Raw genomic sequence first — 17,596 nt, forward strand, 5'->3', positions numbered from 1 at the left:
CCCTCATCTATAAAAGCCAGTGTTTTAGGAATAAAATTTCACATTTTATGTTCTGATTTAATTTTACATTCAATCTTAGGTAAATTTACAGCCCCGTTTCATAGCTAAACGTTAAGAATTCCATGCCTGATGGCCGCAGCTGTGAATAGCTTACTTTTCCACCTGCCCCAGTGCCTCTGGCCTCCACCCCACAGGGGCCCAAGAGAGGAGGCTGAGAGGCCCATCTCCTGGAAACAGGGACTGGCAACAAGGCTAGCTGCCCAGGGCTGACTGAAGTTTGGGGAGCATTTCCCTATTGACTCAGAAATTGTTTGGGTCAAAGTGGCTACTGCCAGGCAAACCACCCCAAGACTAGATGTGCAGTGGGAAAAAGGCCTCCTAAAGGGCCTGCCACCTGGAGATAGAAAGGGGAAGGCTGGGCCCAGGAAGGAGGAGGACATCTTTGCCTCTCCTCAGCCCGCTACCGTCCAAGTCCTTCTAACACCTGCTCCTCTTTCCTCACTGGCCCAGGCGGCAGTATGGCCAGGAGGGAGCAGAGGGAAGGGGGCAAGGCTGGTGGCTGCAGCAGAGGGATCCGGGCTGCATTCACAGCACCACCCCCGGGCCATCTGTTGGCCCGGCCCTTGCCGGAAAAGAGTAGGATGCAGGCAGGAGAGGAAGAGGCTTGTGGCCACTGCATCTCCCCCTCCCTTCTCCACACCACCCACCCTGGGTAAGTGCCTGAGCCCAAGGCTTGCCAGGGGGTGGGGATGGGGGTGGGCACAGTAGCTTGGTTTTGGTTTGGTCTCAGCAGAGCCTAGACCTTGGAACAGGCGAAGAAAGACTACACTCACTGCTCTGTAGTTTCCTTAGAGGGGCTTATAAGCGATTCTGACTAGAGCAAGGGAGGTGGATGGCAGATGGGCTGCCTGGACTCAGAAGGCTGGGGATGAGGGGGAGAGGGTGGGCCTCCCAGATGCGGGCAGTGGCCTCACTGGAGGTGGTACTCTGAGAGGATTCTGCTGATCTGACCAGGAAGCACAGGCATCCAGTCAACCCTGCCTCTGCCTTGAGAGCTGGCCAACCTGGGCACAGCAGGACAAGCAGCGCCGTGTCTGTGTGAGCGCGGCACCCATCGGTCAGCCCCTGGGTCCACTGGCCAGAAGAGCAGACACTGTTCTGGCCAACTGGGGCTGACCTGCATGTGATTCTCATCTCCAGCCCCGGCATGCTGTTTCTGAGGACCCAGCTAAAGTAATAAGACCCTGAGAGATGCCATGAGACAGAAAAACCAAAACACTGAGTTCTGGTGCCCATCGGCCCAGCAGCACCAGTCTTTTCCCTTCTTTCTTCTCCTTTGTCCTCATGCAGCCATTCAGCACAACAGTTCTATCACGCTCCCAACCTGTGCTGCTACTCTAGTTACAAACTAGCCACTGACACACATGAAAAAAGGCCTATTTTCCATGGTCACATTTCCAAAGATCCAAGAACAGCTTCATTAGTGGTCTGAGTGGCCGTGAACCCCTCCATGTCACTTGTGTGGCCATGTCACTTGTGTGGCCTTGTCCCTCTCCAGGAATGCTCTACCTCTCTCTGGGCCAGTGAGAAGCTGCGGAGAAATGCATCCTGCTGCCCTGCCCTTCCCTGCCCTAGTGAGGCTTCTGTGACCCTTGAGGCAGGATGCAGGACCCAGGCTACCCCGCGTTACCACACCAGCAGTTTCAGGCACAACCTTGCCCCCACAGACAGGGCCCCCATGAAGCTCCCCAGTGCCCAGTGTCTGCAGTGTAGCTGGGCTGGGAACCGCAGTCCCCTGGCTCTTTCCCACTCCAGCTGGGCCCCTCCTAGGAAGTGAGAAATCAAAGAAGGAAGTGAGTGCTGGAGTTGAATTTCTTGGAAAAGATCACTCTGCCTGAGCCCCTGCCACCTACACTTACACACGCCTGACTTCAGAACCTACCCTTGTGCTGCCCAGAACCACAGGCCGGGCAGGACCCCAGCCCAGGACACCAGGGCAATCCCACAAACAGCCTTCCCGGCTGACTTAACATCATGACAGAGGGGCCAGACCAGATGTGGTCCCACCGGGGTGCACCTATCAGCAGGTGTGTGAGCAGAACCTGCAAACTTGCTTCCTCATTATGCGCAAGCCTGACCAGGGAGGTGCGCCGGCTCTTAGCAAAGCAACATAGGGCAACTGCTCTGACTCAAATACTGGGCTCTGCTGGCCCCTCAGGAAAATGGGCCGATGGGTCTCTTTCCTTGACAGCCACTGAAAGCCAGCCCTAGAGAAGAAATGGTTCTGCTTGGAAACCCTTGCAGAAAAAGGCATTCCACCAGGTGAGAACGTGAAGCATGGACCAGGTCAGCATTTCTCAAACTGGGTCCCATGGAACAGCAGCCCCTAATGTTCTGTGAAAGCAAGTCTGGGAAAGGCCGCCAGCGGCAGTCCTGTCTTGAAGCTCCTGCATGTGTCTTGAAGTACCTGGCCAGGAGGCCCACTCTTCAGCAAACGCTGTGAATCTGCAGTAAGGTAGAGGCCATTTTCCTCCTGACCCTGAGCCTCGGCTTCCTCCCAGCACAATGAGGCAGATGGAATGGGTGTCGCCAAGGTCCTCCCACTCTGCTGTTTTTCCAGGCACAGCCAAAGGCTGGCTCCCCTCCCACTGCACTGAAGGTTGGGGGAGCCTGTTGTGTGGGAAGGACCGGGATGCCCACCAGGAAACTGGTGCCACCACGTGTGGCTCACCCTTGATCTCTGCCCACCCCATCCAGAGTCGTTCAGGTCCTGCTGTTCTAGTAAGTGTCTCAGGGAGGCTGGAACCCGGGGGACAAGGCCAGCCCAAGGGGGTGATCCCCACGGCAGCCTCTCATCCCTGCCTGCCAAGCCTCCCTGCTCCTGTGAGGCCGGGTGCTTCTGGCATCTTGCTGGCAGAAACACACAGGTGAGCTTCCCTGGCCTTAATCACAAGGTTCTAAATATCAAAGAGCAACACTTACCTAACTGATCAGTGCAGGGATGGGCCTGTTTCTAATCACAGATGTAATAATCACGAGTGTGCACGCCTCCTCAGGAAGCCCCCGCACTCCAGGAGCGACTCCAAATACACTGAGTCATCTCCCCACACCAGCAGCTCCTTCCTCGGAATCTCACACTTACCTCTCGCAAACCACACGTCCCACACCCACAGCACCTCTTGTCACAAATAGACCCCCGACCTGTGAACAGTTATTCTCACTCATTCTCACTCATCCCCCCACTCATGTGGTCCAAACGGCTCCTGCTGCTGATAATCCCAGAGGCAGCCAGGCAGTCAGTCACTCCCCATCCTGCCCATGGGCAGAGCCCTGAGGGGACAACCAGAGGCTTCTCTGGGTTACCCAGGAGGAGATGGGGGAAGTCAGCAAACCCACTCATTTCAAAGGCATGGCCCCAGCTCAACTAATATACTGAAGCACCCAGGCTCCAGAGCACCAAAGAGAGCCTCAGGGGCTTGGCCGAGCATCCCACAGCAACTCAAAGCATCTTGACACAGCTGGGGTGGGGCTAGGGCCCCAGGGTCCTCTGGGGCAGAAAGGAGGCCAGTCTCACAGAAATGGCCTTGTCGTGGCCTCTTTGTGAGTGTAGGACACTGTCATCACTGTGTGCTTGGCCCCCAGCCTGGGTCTCTACTTTACCCCAAGGCCGTTTCTCAGGATTGGTAGCTGTTCCACCCCCTCAGGCCCCTGCGAACTAGAACAGAAGCCCAGGTGGAAGGCAGGTTCCTAACCCCCTTAACACCTTGCTCCCCTCACCGGCATCCACCTCCAGAACTCACTGTCAGGGAGAGACGCTGGCCTAGGGCCACACAGATTTGCCTCCCTTTGGGCCCTGCCGCTGCTCATGGCCCTCTCCAAATGAGCATCCACGGGGAGAAGTTATCCCTAAGACTGTCTTTGGCCCTCTCTAAGGCGATTTCTCCAGGTCAAACTTGGACCAGGTAAGAAAGCATCTTTTCTTCAGAGCCTCTGATCCAGTTTTCAGGAGGTACAGGAATCCCTCAGGAGATCGGGGGCCGGGACTTGTTCTCTGCTACTACATCTTGGAGCCAGAATACAAGCCCTAGGAAGACACATCTGCTGATGGCCAAGGGAAATGGCCAGCAAAAGAGAACTGGTGAAAAGGGGAAGGGAATCAGGGGAGGCGTGCGAAGACAGGTGGGTGGGGTGAGGGGAGCCGGCGCAGAGGTGATTACCTGGGTGAGGTGAGGGTTGGGGTTGAACCCACACTGGTTGCAGACCTTGTTGTGACACTGGGTGCAGGTGTTGAAGTTTGGCTGGCTGGGGGTCGACGTGAGGTCCGAGGTCTTACATATGGGACACAGCGTGCTGCTGGGAAGGGGGGCGATCTGGGGGACGGAGTAGGGTGATGTGGGGGTGCTGCCTCTGTCCGGTGACACAGAGGGGGACCGCCCTGATCTCTGCGTCCTGCTGTCTACCTGCAGCGTCCTGCGGGGGCCATCAGCCTCCTGGCCTGCTGGGCCCTGTGCCCTTGTCTCCCGTGGGCTCTCGCGGCCAGGAGCAGTAGCAGAAGGCTGCTTCGGGGTTGGGGAAGCTGCTCTCTGGCTACCCAGGGGCTCCTTGGGGTCCAGTCTCCTGGAAGTGCTGAAATGACATTGAAAATAACAACATTAGAAACACATTTTAGAAAAGTCACCTGCAGAGGTCTCTACCAACTGAGGTAACCCTGCCAAGCCCCATCACCACCTCCTCTTTCTGTCTGGTGGCATCATCACAACCACCACTGGCCGAGTACAGACTGCGTCCCGCGTTGAGCCCTGACAAGCATTTCCCACTTGAACCCTCAGCACAAGGCTATGTGGTAGGACCACGAGTGTCCCCTCTTACATCCCAATGAAGTATAGATTCTGATTGAGTAGGCCTGGGGTGCAGTCAGTGTTTTTAAAAATCTCTAAGGTTGGGAGGAGGGTATAGCTCAGTGGTAGAGCGCATGCTTAGCATGCACGAGGTCCTGGGTTCAATCCCCAGTGCCTCCATTAAAAATAAATAAATATAACTCAATAAAAAAAAAGTTTAAACAAATTAAATAAAATAAGAATAAATAAATAAATAAATAAGCCTAACTACCTCCTCCCCACCCCCACCAAAAAATTAAAATAAAATAAAACAGTTGCTTAGTAAACATTTTTTAAAAATCTCTTAAGGTGATGCTTCTACTGTGGTCTGCACACCACACTTTGAGTACCAAGACTCTCAACCTACACATTAGTAACATCTAGGCTGATTTTTAAATTTCTGACTCTCCGACTGCACCCCAGACAAATTACATCAAAATCTGTGGGGGCAGAACGCTGGCATTAGTATTTTTTTTTTCCTCCCCAGGTGATTTCAACATGCAGCTCAAGTTTAGAGCTACTGTGCCAGCAGGTCTCTTCCATTCTGGCTTGTCCCCTTCAGAGGCTGACCCCAGACAGTTGGAAGTGAGTGGGGGAGGCACCCCAATGCCTAGTTATGCCATCTCTGACAGGGACAAAGGAGCCTTCCTTCTGCCAGTCTTCCAGCAGGCCTGCTGCCAATCCAATCCATCACGATGGGTGAAGTGTTACTCTTCTGCTAGTGCAAGGCTGGGTGGGGCCATAGTTCTAGGATCCAGGCCCTGAGGAACCACTGAGGGAGGTCCAGTGTGCCTGACCCCCACCTCCTTCCTGACCTGGCCCTGCTGCTGCCGAGCCGGCAGAGCTGTGAGAGTCCAATGAGGCAGCAGGCAAATCACCAGGCTAAACTTGATGCCTTTACATTCCTTTTTGTTTCACCCAACCGAAGTTCATTTCTGCCAGGTTTCCTTTTCCAATTTGAAAGAGGCTGAGCACGAAAAACCAAAGGCAATGCTTCATACTGTTTCCCTGAAATTCTATACTCATTTCAGTCTGTATTCATTTGGGCGGATATGGGCACCAAGTGACAGGGCAGCCTGGCTGAGAGCCACTGTGGAGCCCGGGCCACAGCCACCTGTGAAGCGGCCTGGCCTGGCCTCTTCAGCCCCAGTGCTCCCGGCCCTTGTAGGGTCTAACAGGAAGGGATTCTATGTCTGCCTCCCTTCTATGAAGGCCACCTGATTACCAAAAAGATTCAGGAGCCAACTGGTACAACTGGTAAGATGTCTCAGGACAAGCCATTTCAGAGAGGAGATGAGGAGCCCACCAGGGGAGGCCCACTCAAAACACTTGGCAGTTCTTCCTCCCTTCCGAGGAACTGCTGGTGAAGAGACACGCCCTCAGTCTAATAAAGACTCTTCCAGAAAAAAGAAACACTGTTAAATGTCTGTCAAAAGTCTCTTTCATCAACCAACAGCATATACCCATCCATCCAGTCTCATAGACCAGCCACTTTCTTCTTCAGTAGGATAACCAGTCTGAGTCTAGTCCCTCTGGGCCACCTTTACCACCAGCCGTGAGGCCCAGGGTGATGGTGGCAGCAGCCATCTCTGGCCCACACTTGGAATCCAGGCTCTAGGACCTCTCATAGACTGATTTCTAAGTATTATAAAGAAATTATCCTACTTGGTTAAATTCATAGTTTCATTGTTTTACTTAAATTATTCAAAGTAGCTCTTGAAAGTTAATCAGAAACTACAGAGAGCCTTTGGCATCATGTGAAGGGACTGCAGTCCCCTTCCCAGGCTGTGCAAGGTCCGTGGTTTCTTCTGAGAAGTGTAGCAATTTCTACTGTGTTTTGGGTGATGTGTAACAGGCAGACTTGTGTACATGATGAGTTGAATTCAGTGTTGCATCACAATGTAGTCTTTCTCATGTGACAATTAGGGATCCAAATTCAAATTAACTTTCAACTCAGCTGTGGTGACAGTGAATAAACAAACAATGCCCTCTGCCCTCAGCAAGGTCTGCACTGCAAGGGCAATGCTCCTTGCACACAGGCCTGATGCATGTCCACATACCACATGGCGGCTGTCATTGTTACCTGGCACTTGCAACACAGGTCCGTGAACCCTTCACTCCCCCGTCCCCTAGATGATCCCTCACACCTTCTCCTTGACCTTCAAGCCTCCAACATGAACCCCCCTCTTTTCACTGTCACTGACAACTGGCTCGCCATTGGAAAGCGGGAGCCTTTGGATGGGAATCTGTACATCGAAGGCCTCTTGTCATTTGTCCCCCCATGTTGACTGTCTCCTGCTCCCAAGGCCCACTTCTCACCTTCACAAATTCTCCCCTCTCCTTCACTGTCCGTTTTTACCTCTCTACTTGGATTATTTCAATTGCCACACAAACATCCTGAAAAAGAAAGAAGAACTTTGGCCCCATTTTCCCTTCAGCTACTGCCCTGCTTCTCTGCTGCTCTTTAAAGCAAAACTCCTTGAGAGGATTGTCTCCACTCATAGCCTCTAGCTCCTCTCTTCCCTTCCTCTCAACCAGTACAGCCTGGCTTTTGCCCATCACTCTACAGAAATTGCTCAGGCCACAGTCAACAACAGCCTCCACGTGATCAAATCCCACAGCCACCTCTCAGCTCCTCCTCTCACCTGCTCAGCAGTGGGACTTGATAGTGCCGAGCCCTCCCTCTTTCCTGAATTAAGTCCTCTACTTGCCTCCCAGAATATCACCTTCTCCTGGGTGACCTCCTCCCTCCTGGCCACACCTTTCCAAACTCTCTTACAGGTTCTTCCTCATCTCCCTATCCAGAACCCTGCTTCTAACACTGAAGGGACTCAGCCTTTGTGTACAGGAGCTTCTCTGAGTACACACACAACCCCTGAGTCTCAAGGACCCCCTCAACAATGAAGGCTTTAAATCCCACTCCCAGGGGAGGGTATAGCTCAATGGTAGAGCAAATGCTTAGCATGCACGAGCTCCTGGGTTCAATCCTCAGTTCCTCCATTAAAATAAATAATCTAATTACCTCCCCCCAAAACAAAAACAACACCCAAAATAAATAAATAAACAAATATTTTTAAAAATAAATAAATATCACTTCCTCCTGATAACTACAAACATACATCTCTGGCCTAGATCCCTCCCCTGAACTCCTCGCTTGGCTCACTGTCAACTCTAAGATGTCCTACAGGCATCTCGAGCTTGATGAGCCCAAGCTGACCCCTGATCTTGCTGCAAATATGCTCCTCCCTATCTCCCCTTTGTAGTCATCTCTGCCTCCCTTCCTTCTCATCCCATGTCAATTATCAGTGATCTTGTTAGCTTCAGAGTCTCGCTGCTCCTACTGCCTCCTCGCTCCACCTGGTTCAAGCCCCTGCACCCTCTTTTTTCGTTTCTGCACAAGCCTGGCTGCTCCCACTCGCCCCTCTTCAGTCTTCTCTATACAGCAGCCAGGATTATCCTTTACATACATAAATCAAGCCACTTCCCTCCTCTGCTTAAGCCCCCCTTTCTCTCCTACAGGAAAAGCCAGAGGTTTTACAATGGTCCACGAGGCCCCACGAGATTTGGCCCCTTTCCTTCTGGCCTCATCTCCTACTCTCTCTCTCTCCTTCTGCAAATGGCATTATTTTATTCATTTTTTTAAGGTTTAGTAATGATTATATATATATATATACACACCACAACTTCTTTAGTCATCTGTTGATGGGCGTTTCAGTTGTTTCCATGTCTTGGCTATTGTAAATGGTGCTGCTGTGAACATTCAGATGCAGGTATCTTTTTGAATTAGACTTCCCTCTGGATATACTACCAGGAGTGGGATTCCTGGATCATATGGTAAGTCTGTTTTCAGTTTTTTGAGGAATCTCCATACTGTTTTCCACAGTGGCTACACCAAACTACATTCCCACCAACAGTGTAGGAAGGTTCCCTTTTCTCCACACCCTCTCCAGCATTTATTGTTTGTGGATTTTTGAATGATGGCCATTCTGACTGGTGTGAGGTGATAGCTCATTGCAGTTTTGATTTGCATGTCTCTGATAATTAGCAATACTGAGCATTTTTTCATGCGCTTATTGGCCATTTGTATGTTTTCATTGGAGAATCACTTGTTTACAGACCATTCTACTTAAAATGCAGCTTCTGTCCCTCTTGCCTCTTTGTTCTCCAAGGCGCTGAGCACCCTCCAACTCACTGTATACTCTAGTACTGCTTTTGTGCACCCTCTGTGATCCCTGCACTAGGCTGCCAGCACTGTGTGGGCAGGGCCTCTGGGCTTTCTCCACAGCTGTGCCCCGAGCCTATCAGAATGCCCGGCACACACTGGATGCTCAGTATGTGTTTCCTAGATGGATGGCTGTGGGCACATCATGACTCAGAACAGTAAAATGTAGTCCCAAAATGTGTTTGAGCTGACGAAATATGGCATGTGACTGGCATGGCACTTGGCCCTTCCCTGGGTCTGACCTCACGCAGGACAGAATGGCAGGAATGACTCCTGGAGTCCTCTCTAACTGCTGGCAGCATCCCCAGTTCCACCACACAGAATATGCCACTGACCACAGCGGTGGGCACACCAGCCGAGCCCCTGCCATGGGCACCGCCGTGTGCCAGGCGCCCATCACATATTAACTCCTTTAAGCCTCCTAGCAAATCCATGGGGTAGGATTCACTTTGCCCATTTTACAGACACGGAAACTGCCACATATAGAAGTTAAGGAACCTGTAAAGCCATTGTGACCTGCAAGTGATAGAGCTGGGATTCCAAAATCAAGTTTGCCCAGCAACGCAGAGAGACTAATAGAGAAAACCACATTCATTTATTCATTCATTTGAGCACTCAGTCATTCACAAACATTTACTGACCCTTGGAATAATAGTTCCAGCCTCTGTAATAGGTGCTGATGGTATGAACAGATAGTCTCTTAAGGGAAGGTGGGTCCACAGGTGTTCACTGTATTGTTAGCCCTTACATCTTATACATATTTTATGAGTATTCTTATAGTCTTTATAAACGCTTATTCATTATTTAATTAAAATAAAAATTTAAAAAAGTGAATCAGACAGGGATCCAGTCCTCTGGGAGCCTCCAGTCTAGAGAGCAGACAGATGTGCAAACAAATCACTGCAAGACACCTCCAGATGGTCTAGGGGAGGGGCAGAAGTCTGAGAAGGCTTTGAGGACTAGATGTCTAAACCAGGTCTTAGATGGGCTGTTCTCCCCAAAGGAAAAGGGCAATCGAGGCAGAGGGGAAAGGAGGTGCAAAGGCCCAGAGGCGTGACAGGGTGTAAATAAGGCAGTGCTATTCCCAGCACCCGGAAGAGCTCCTGACAATTGTGTGCACTGAACTGCCTAAACTACGTGGGAAGCTCAGAGCTAAAATGAGAAGGGCCAGGAGAGAGGGCCTCTAAGCCTTTCAGGCAAGGGAGTGCTCTGGCTGTGGCTTGACAGGAGATGGTGGAGGTAGGTAGACAGTGAGAATAAGACAATATCCTAAGAGATAGTCCAGGGGCTGGGAGGGAGGGAAGGTTCAGCAGGGGTATTCTGGCTTGGGGTCCAGGGAGGAGTGGTCCTTCTGATTGAGATGGAAGATCCAGGGAGAGAAGCCACCAAGTGGTTGGAGACTGGGGAGTGAAATGGCAAAATCATGAGGTTGAGTTTGGCTTTGCTGAGTTGGTAGTTAGGGGTAGGGTGTCCAAAAGACATCAGGAGATGGGTCAGAGCTTGGGTTCAATCCAGGAAAGTCTAGATATTTTTATCTGGAGAGTTAATGGTTCCGTTCACAGGCAAGTCTCAGGGATAGATATCCCACGGAGAGCAGTGGGCCAGACAAGATTTGTGGGGAGCACCAACATTAATGGGAGAAGGGATGCCAGAAACAGAGAAGTCAGAGAGAGGAGAACAAGAGACACAACCCCCAGGGTTACAGACGTTCCCACAAGGAGGAGTCCTAAACAATGTCTCTGTCCCTGACGGCTGAGATGTCTCAGAAGCCTTGGTGGAAGGCTACACCCATAAGGGTCACGAGCCCTCTCCACCCAGTCCAGCTCAGGGGGGGCCAGGTCCCTATCCTGCTGAGCCCCAGGGCCTGTCTGAGGCCAGAGATCAGGATATGCCTGTGAAACACTCCGGGACACAATTGCAAGGGGGCTCAGGTGGTTGGAGGAGCCCAGAGGCGTGCCCTTGAGAAGGCCCTCCTTAACAAAGGTCTACAGGGGGTGAAGAAAGGAGGGAGGGAGGCAGGACCCAGCCCAGCCCCAGGGAAGACCTGGTTTCCTGGATATGGCTGGTCAGCAGCGAAAGCCCTGGAGGTCCGTGCTCCTCTCAGCAGCCTCCAGGAGCGCCATTCCTTGGGGAGGGCTGGGATGAGGACATGAGAGGAGGGGAGAAGGACATGGCCATAAAGCAGAAAAGACACAGGAGGACAGGTGGGTGAAGGAGGGAGAGGGCAGAGATATGAAGGAGTGGTTGAGAGACAAGCAGGGGAAGACTAAAAATGCCTTATCCAGGGATGGAGATTTCTAAAAGATGGCCAAGAAGGGTGGAGCAGGTAAAAACAGCCGTATTTCTACCAGCTTTCCTCCCTTTCAGTATTTAAGGCTGACCCATCAGAGGTAAGTCCTAAAGCTGGTGAGCAGGGCAGGAAGGAGCTGCCAGCCACAGGGCTGCTAGGGTGGGGCACAGAGCCAACCCTGTCAGCTTCCCCTGACCCCGGCTCTCCCCAGAACCTCTGCAGCCTTCTGCCCCAGACCATGACCACTACTGGGAAGAATGATCCAGACTGCGCTGGTCAGAAGCTGGGCTCCCCTTGGTTAGGAACCCCCAAGAAAGGCATGAGGCCAACAAGCTCCAGTGACCAAAGGTGCTCAGACACTGGGTATGTCCCTAAGGCTGGGGCCACCAGGGAGACACATGGCTGCCCTGGCCCACGGGGGAAGAAGCCTGGAGGACACTGGCAGCCGCACTCAGGGAGAGCCTGCTCAGGCTGAGGCTGACCGGCAAGGAAAGCGGGGAAGTGTGGGGACGGTGCAGGCCCCAGATGGAAAACTAGGCCAGGTTCCACATGGTGGCCTTCTAGAGCATGCCCTCACCACCCCCAGTCGAATATTTGAAAGAGAAATATTTCCCACAAATAAATGGCTGGCTGTGCTCACCAGGAGGGGAGTGAACTTAAGGAACTAGTTTTTCTAAGTCAGAGCAGCCGGAAGAGTCCCACGGCTTCAAACAAGGTTTTGATAAATTCATGGCTGACCTTTCTGTAACAAGCAATTACGGCCGGGAAGATGCTGTGGGAGGACCTTCTCCTTTAAGATTCAGGCCAGGAAGGACCATGAGGCCAGCCCAGGGGTTCCCCACCATGGATTCAGGGAGAGAAGCAGGGGCTGCAGAATGCTGGGCCTCGGGCTGTAGGTCCTGGGTTCTGGAGCAACTCTCTCAGCAATAGATGGGAGAATTCAGAAAGTTTGGTTTTTTAAAAAAATCAGTTTTCACGTAAGAAAACATTTATCGACCTGCCAAGCCTTCAAGCCAGTGGATTTCTGCCTTTTTGATCAATAAAACATGTTGGCATATCCCCTACAAAAGAATATTTATCTACCAATTATGTGCATATGTATTACTTATAAAACACACCTCCCCAAATGGCAAAGTTTGAAAGGATGAGATAGGAAATAAATGTAAATAGGAGGGGAGAGGAGTATAGCTCAGCAGCAGAGCATTTGCTTAGCATGCACGAGGTCCTGGGTTCAATCCCCAGGACCTCCATTATAAAGAAACAAAATTTTTAAAAATGTAAATAAGAGTTTTCAAGTTTTCTTCCCTGGTTCTCTCTGTAACACTTAGCCACAGCAATTGGGAGCCTGTGATTGGCCAGGAAGCCAGCACCACGGGCTCAGAGCCTCTGAGATGCTCTTTTAGAGCCAGGAGATGCCCCGCTGGCTGGGAAGGGAAGGTGCCACATGCAGGGTTCCTAGGTGGGGGGCAGCAGTGGTCATGCTATAAGCAGAGCTCCCCATGAGGCTGACACTCCCTTCCTAACTTCCCCACCCCTTAAAGCTGCTGCTCCACTATGAGGGTAATGTTCCAAGACCCAAAAGACCCCAGAGAATTCTTAGCTCCTGTTCAGGTGAGGACAAAGCACCATGCCAGCCTGGTGACAGCCCCAACAGGAGGTAGGTACTGATGCACCTGTGCATACACGTCCTCACACCCTTGAAAAGACAAACCCACGTGAAGAAACCGTAAGTGTTACCCAGATACCCACCTCCTCCATGCATCCTTTCCCCTCGGAAACATCTAGCAGTTGGGACCCTTCCTGTGACCAAATGACAAGCTTTAATTGGTCCCAGGCCAGTCCATCTGGGCCAGCAGAGAGCACATTTAAGGCAGTGAGCTCTTCCTGCTTGGCTGTTGCTGAGGGCAAGTGTGCGATGAGGCTGCAGGTGGGACAGGAAGGTAGAGAATGCAGCAACAGAGACTGGGAGGAATAAGAGGAGCTGCCATCAAACATGGGCCCCGGGAAGTTGCAAGCATAACAGGAGAGACCAGTGGGAAGCTGAGAACAGGATGGAAGTCAGGCCATAAATACAAGCCCTGGTGACCTCACTCCCCAGCCCTGAGGCCTATGTGGATCCATGAGCTTGAGCACATCTCTCAGGACAATCTGATTTGGCCTTGGTTCCCTTCAAGCCCAGCCAGGCTCCAGAATCCAGCACAAGGCGAGAAATAAGGGTAACTTTCCTCTAACCCCACTGTTGGTAGTGACTGCCTGGAGGGCTGGTTTTGAGAAAGATCAGTGGGAAAGACTACTGCCATCAATCAATAAGATCTGTCAGGAACCCAAGGGTAGGGCACATAAGTGCAAATGCCATGGACTTGATATCCATGATGCAGAACCAAACCAGACCCTCAGACCTGCCTCAAGTGATACCCAGCTTCCTGGAGTGTCTCACGCAGAACTGGGCCAGACCCACCTCAAGCCAAATTCATCCTCCAGAGGATGTATGTCGTGTTTACCTCTGACTTTTCCCTTGGTCCCATTTCCACCTCCAATCTGTGGCTTTCCCAGAGTCCTAAGAGCTGTGTGGGCATCAGTCGGCTGAAGCATCAAATGCCACTAGCTCAGTGTAACTTCGAAGGCTGTCTCCAGCACCATGGTGCAACCAGCATCCCTTGAACAATGGCTCGCCTGAGGGCAGGTGAATGGTAGCTGGCATCCTCTTAGGACTCTGTTGAGGGGTTACTAGTCCCCTAATCATAGCTTCTCCATTCATGTCTTATGAAGTACATCTCTAGAAGTGTTCATTCATTCATTCATTTTAATAGCTCATGGGACCCACGTTCCCTAGTTCTTAAATGTCTGAACATATCTTTGTTGTCATTAAATCTGAACAACAGCTTGGCTGGACGTAAAACTCTAGGTTCACGCTTCCTTTCCCTGAGGGCTTTGCAGATACAGCGCCTGTGTTTTCCAGCACTGACTACTGCCGTGGAGGGCTCTGGGCCAGCCTGATGAGTGCCCCTTACAGGTATACCAACGTTTTCCTCCGGATGCAGTAGAACTCTTTTGTCCTCTTTGAAGTTCACTAACTTCACCAAGAGATGTTTTATGGGTGAACACTCCACATCTATTTTTCCTGAAATTCAGTATGTCCTGGTAAACTGAAGATTTATGCATTCCTTTATTTCGGGGGGAAAAGTTTTCTATTAATTATATCTTTGAATACTTCTCTGTTCCCTTTGTTTTATTCTCTTCTCCAGAGATACCAATTAAACCTATTTTATTTTTTTAAACTGAATTTCTTTTTTTCTTTAATTTTATAATTTAAGAGGGTTAATTAGGCTTATTTATTTATTCATTTTTAGAGGCGGTACTGGGGATTGAACCCAGGACCTCGTGTATGCTAAGCATGTGCTCTACCACTTGAACTATACCCTCTCCCTTATACCTACTTTAAATTTCCTTTGTCTTTCCATTGTCCAGGCTTCTGGCAACCCATCTGGTCAACTCCTTGAGCAATTCCACCTCCCAAGTAACTTCTTGGCATAACACAGGGTTCAGGGACATTTCTCAACGTCCCCATATACGGTGGCTTTGCTAACCAGTCCAAGAAGGCAGCTCTTGGGTTTGGCCCCCCAAACTCTGACCTTCCTGCCCTAGTTCCACAGAGGCAAATTTCCCCTCCTGGAACCCTCCCTCATCCCAGACTAATTTTCCCCGTTTTTGGAAACTATTCTTTGTTCACTGCATTTCAGCATATGGGTGTTTCTTAATTTTATTAACGATAAGAGTATTCTGTTTCTTGTCCTTCTTGCAGTTTTTGATTAGTTCAGTAAGGAGATTGAGCAGAGATGCTTTTAATTCATCATATTTAATCAGAAAGACATTTTACAACACAAAATAAATGCCATTTTTCTCTGGCTTTCCCTTTGTGCAAGTTCTAAGTTTCCTAAAGCATGGCCCCTTTATAAATCTGATTTAACACCTTAGATCTTATCCCTAAGAAGAAGAAAAGCACACATTCGTAAACATTTTTGTTTGCTTTCGGAAGGTACCAAACTGCCTGAAGTCCACAGAGGCCAAACTCCTCAATGGCTGATCTGGCCCACAACCAGCGGGCTCTTGCCTACCACACCAGCCTGAGCATCACCCACACTGTTCCCTAATGCAAGCCCTGCCTGAGGCCTGGGAGCTCCCCAACAAGCCAGGGACTTTCCTACATCCATGACCCCAGGCTCTCCAGAGGGCTAGCTAAATGCTTCCACAGCACCATTCGAACCTGACTTCTGGTGTGGAGCCTCTTGGGGCCTCCCTCCCTATGTGTCCCCCACCAGCCCCGCCCCATCGCTGCCCCTGTGAAAGGCACCATAGTTTACTGTCTGTCTCTTAGGTCAGACCAAGCTCCCCATGAGGGCAGGGGTTCCCAGAATCTAATGTGGGTACAATCCCTTCGAAGCAAAAGTCCCACAGGCTGTTTTAATCAACTGACAAAAAATAATTAGTAATTAGGCAAGATCTGTAGGAAATGACACTGGTAGAGCTAGAATGCAACTTCTTATTTTAGGTGGATTAAACAGTCACATTTACATCATTTACATTTTACAAAGGTCTGGTTCAGCCAATTATCACAAATCCCAAGGGGAAGAGATCCAAAGATTGGGCTTTACTACCGTGCATAAAAGAGCTGGTCTGTTTTGCTAGAACGCAGTAGGAGGGGAGTATTATTGCTTTCAGTGCCCTAATGCCTTTTTTCCCACTTATTCATCAGGCTTAGGTAACAGCTCATCAGTAGAAGATTCCTGAGGGAGCCAGGGAAGGTGGGGGCCCACGCTGGAAGCCAAGAGGGCCAGCAGAAGGAAGAGGAGACAGGCAGGTGGTCAGACCAGAGTCACCACCCAGAGATGAGACCCAAGTCAGCAGCTCCTCAAAGGCTCTCCCCATCACCAGGCTTTCTAAGGGACCAGAACTGGGACACCAGAGGGAACAAGGGCCCCAACCTCAGGGACTCTTCCCTTTGGGTTCCATAAGGACTGAACCCAGGATGCTGATACTCGTCTGGGCAAATCACAGTGCATCCCTGTACTAAGACCTACGGTGTGTACAGCATTTGAGTTTTAAGAAACTTCCTGGCCTTTCCAGCCTGTGGTGTCTGGGGTACCCTTTAAGAACGCCATCAGGCCAGCCAGATACCCCTGTAGACTCCCCTAGCAGCATCAGCTTTCTGAGGGCACACATGGCCGGACAGGCAAATGCATAGCCCCCTCTCCACAGCCTACTCAGGAGCTTTGGCCCCTCGCCAGCCTTTGGTTCTCATCTACCAGCCCCGTCTTCCAGGACAGCCATGGCTCCCAGGTGGAGCCCAGGAGTTCTGATCCAGCCCAAGCCACCAAGGCTCCTGCCCCCACCCAGCCCCAGGCTTGCAAACATCTGCATTGGGACCCCACCCAGGGACAACTTTGAGCTGTGAAGCGTCCTAGTTTTCTGGCTCAGGGGGAGGACTCCTAAAGCTCGGAAGCTCTAATCAGGAGTCAGGAGTCATTACATAAAGCTGAGCCAGCTTTTCTCCGCTTCTCGCTCCAGAAAATTCTACGACTACAGCCTTTTACCAGGTGGACAGTGCTGTGCTTGTCAGCTCTCTTCCAAATTCTGCTGAAACCAGGAAGTCGAGATAAGTTAAGACAAAACTGGAAGTCTTTGTGGCAATGGAGGCGACAGGCTCTATTCTCCCCATTCCAACCCCAACAGGGCAGAAGCCAGGACTCTGGCTCAGAAAGTTCGACGAGCTTCTGTCCAGTCTCCAGACCCACGCAGAGGACCCAGCCCGCAGCCTGCCCTTGGGGACCACTAGGATATATCCTTAGCCCGTGACGATGGCTGAGGGCCCGACTCACACTCAGCCCTGACCCAAGCACAGGAAGGAAGATGTGAGCCGACAATGCAGTTAGTAAAATAAGCCAGTGCCTGCTTCAGTAATACGTGAATTGGCTGAACACCTGCTGCGCACAGAGTACTGGGCTGAACCTGCAAACGCCTCAAATGTATAGGGCTTTCCAGAGCCTGCTCTTCTAGCCTTCCAGGAAACCCCACCTCGCCTGAGGACCCCTTAACTCCTTTCTCACGGAAAGCCAATGAGATCCAAAAACTATGTCCATTGTGTATTTTGGGGGGCAAAAGAAACACCAAAATAATGCCTGCCCAGTCCATGTTAAAAACCCCTCTGTC

At 51.0% G+C, this 17,596-nt stretch overlaps 1 protein-coding gene across 2 annotated transcripts in view; it reads right to left on the minus strand.

The window, feature by feature from the left end:
• The window catches only part of BSN (bassoon presynaptic cytomatrix protein), an 83,187-nt gene that overhangs the window by 36,360 nt on the left and 29,231 nt on the right, over positions 1-17,596 (minus strand). For both annotated transcript variants that reach the window (XM_031471146.2, XM_064496540.1), the window contains exon 2: positions 4,218-4,626. In XM_031471146.2, coding sequence (XP_031327006.2) covers positions 4,218-4,626 — 409 coding nt within the window. The remainder of the gene's footprint in view (positions 1-4,217; positions 4,627-17,596) is intronic.

This window comes from Camelus dromedarius, chromosome 17, assembly GCF_036321535.1.
Source record: "Camelus dromedarius isolate mCamDro1 chromosome 17, mCamDro1.pat, whole genome shotgun sequence".
Classification (NCBI taxonomy): domain Eukaryota; kingdom Metazoa; phylum Chordata; class Mammalia; order Artiodactyla; family Camelidae; genus Camelus; species Camelus dromedarius.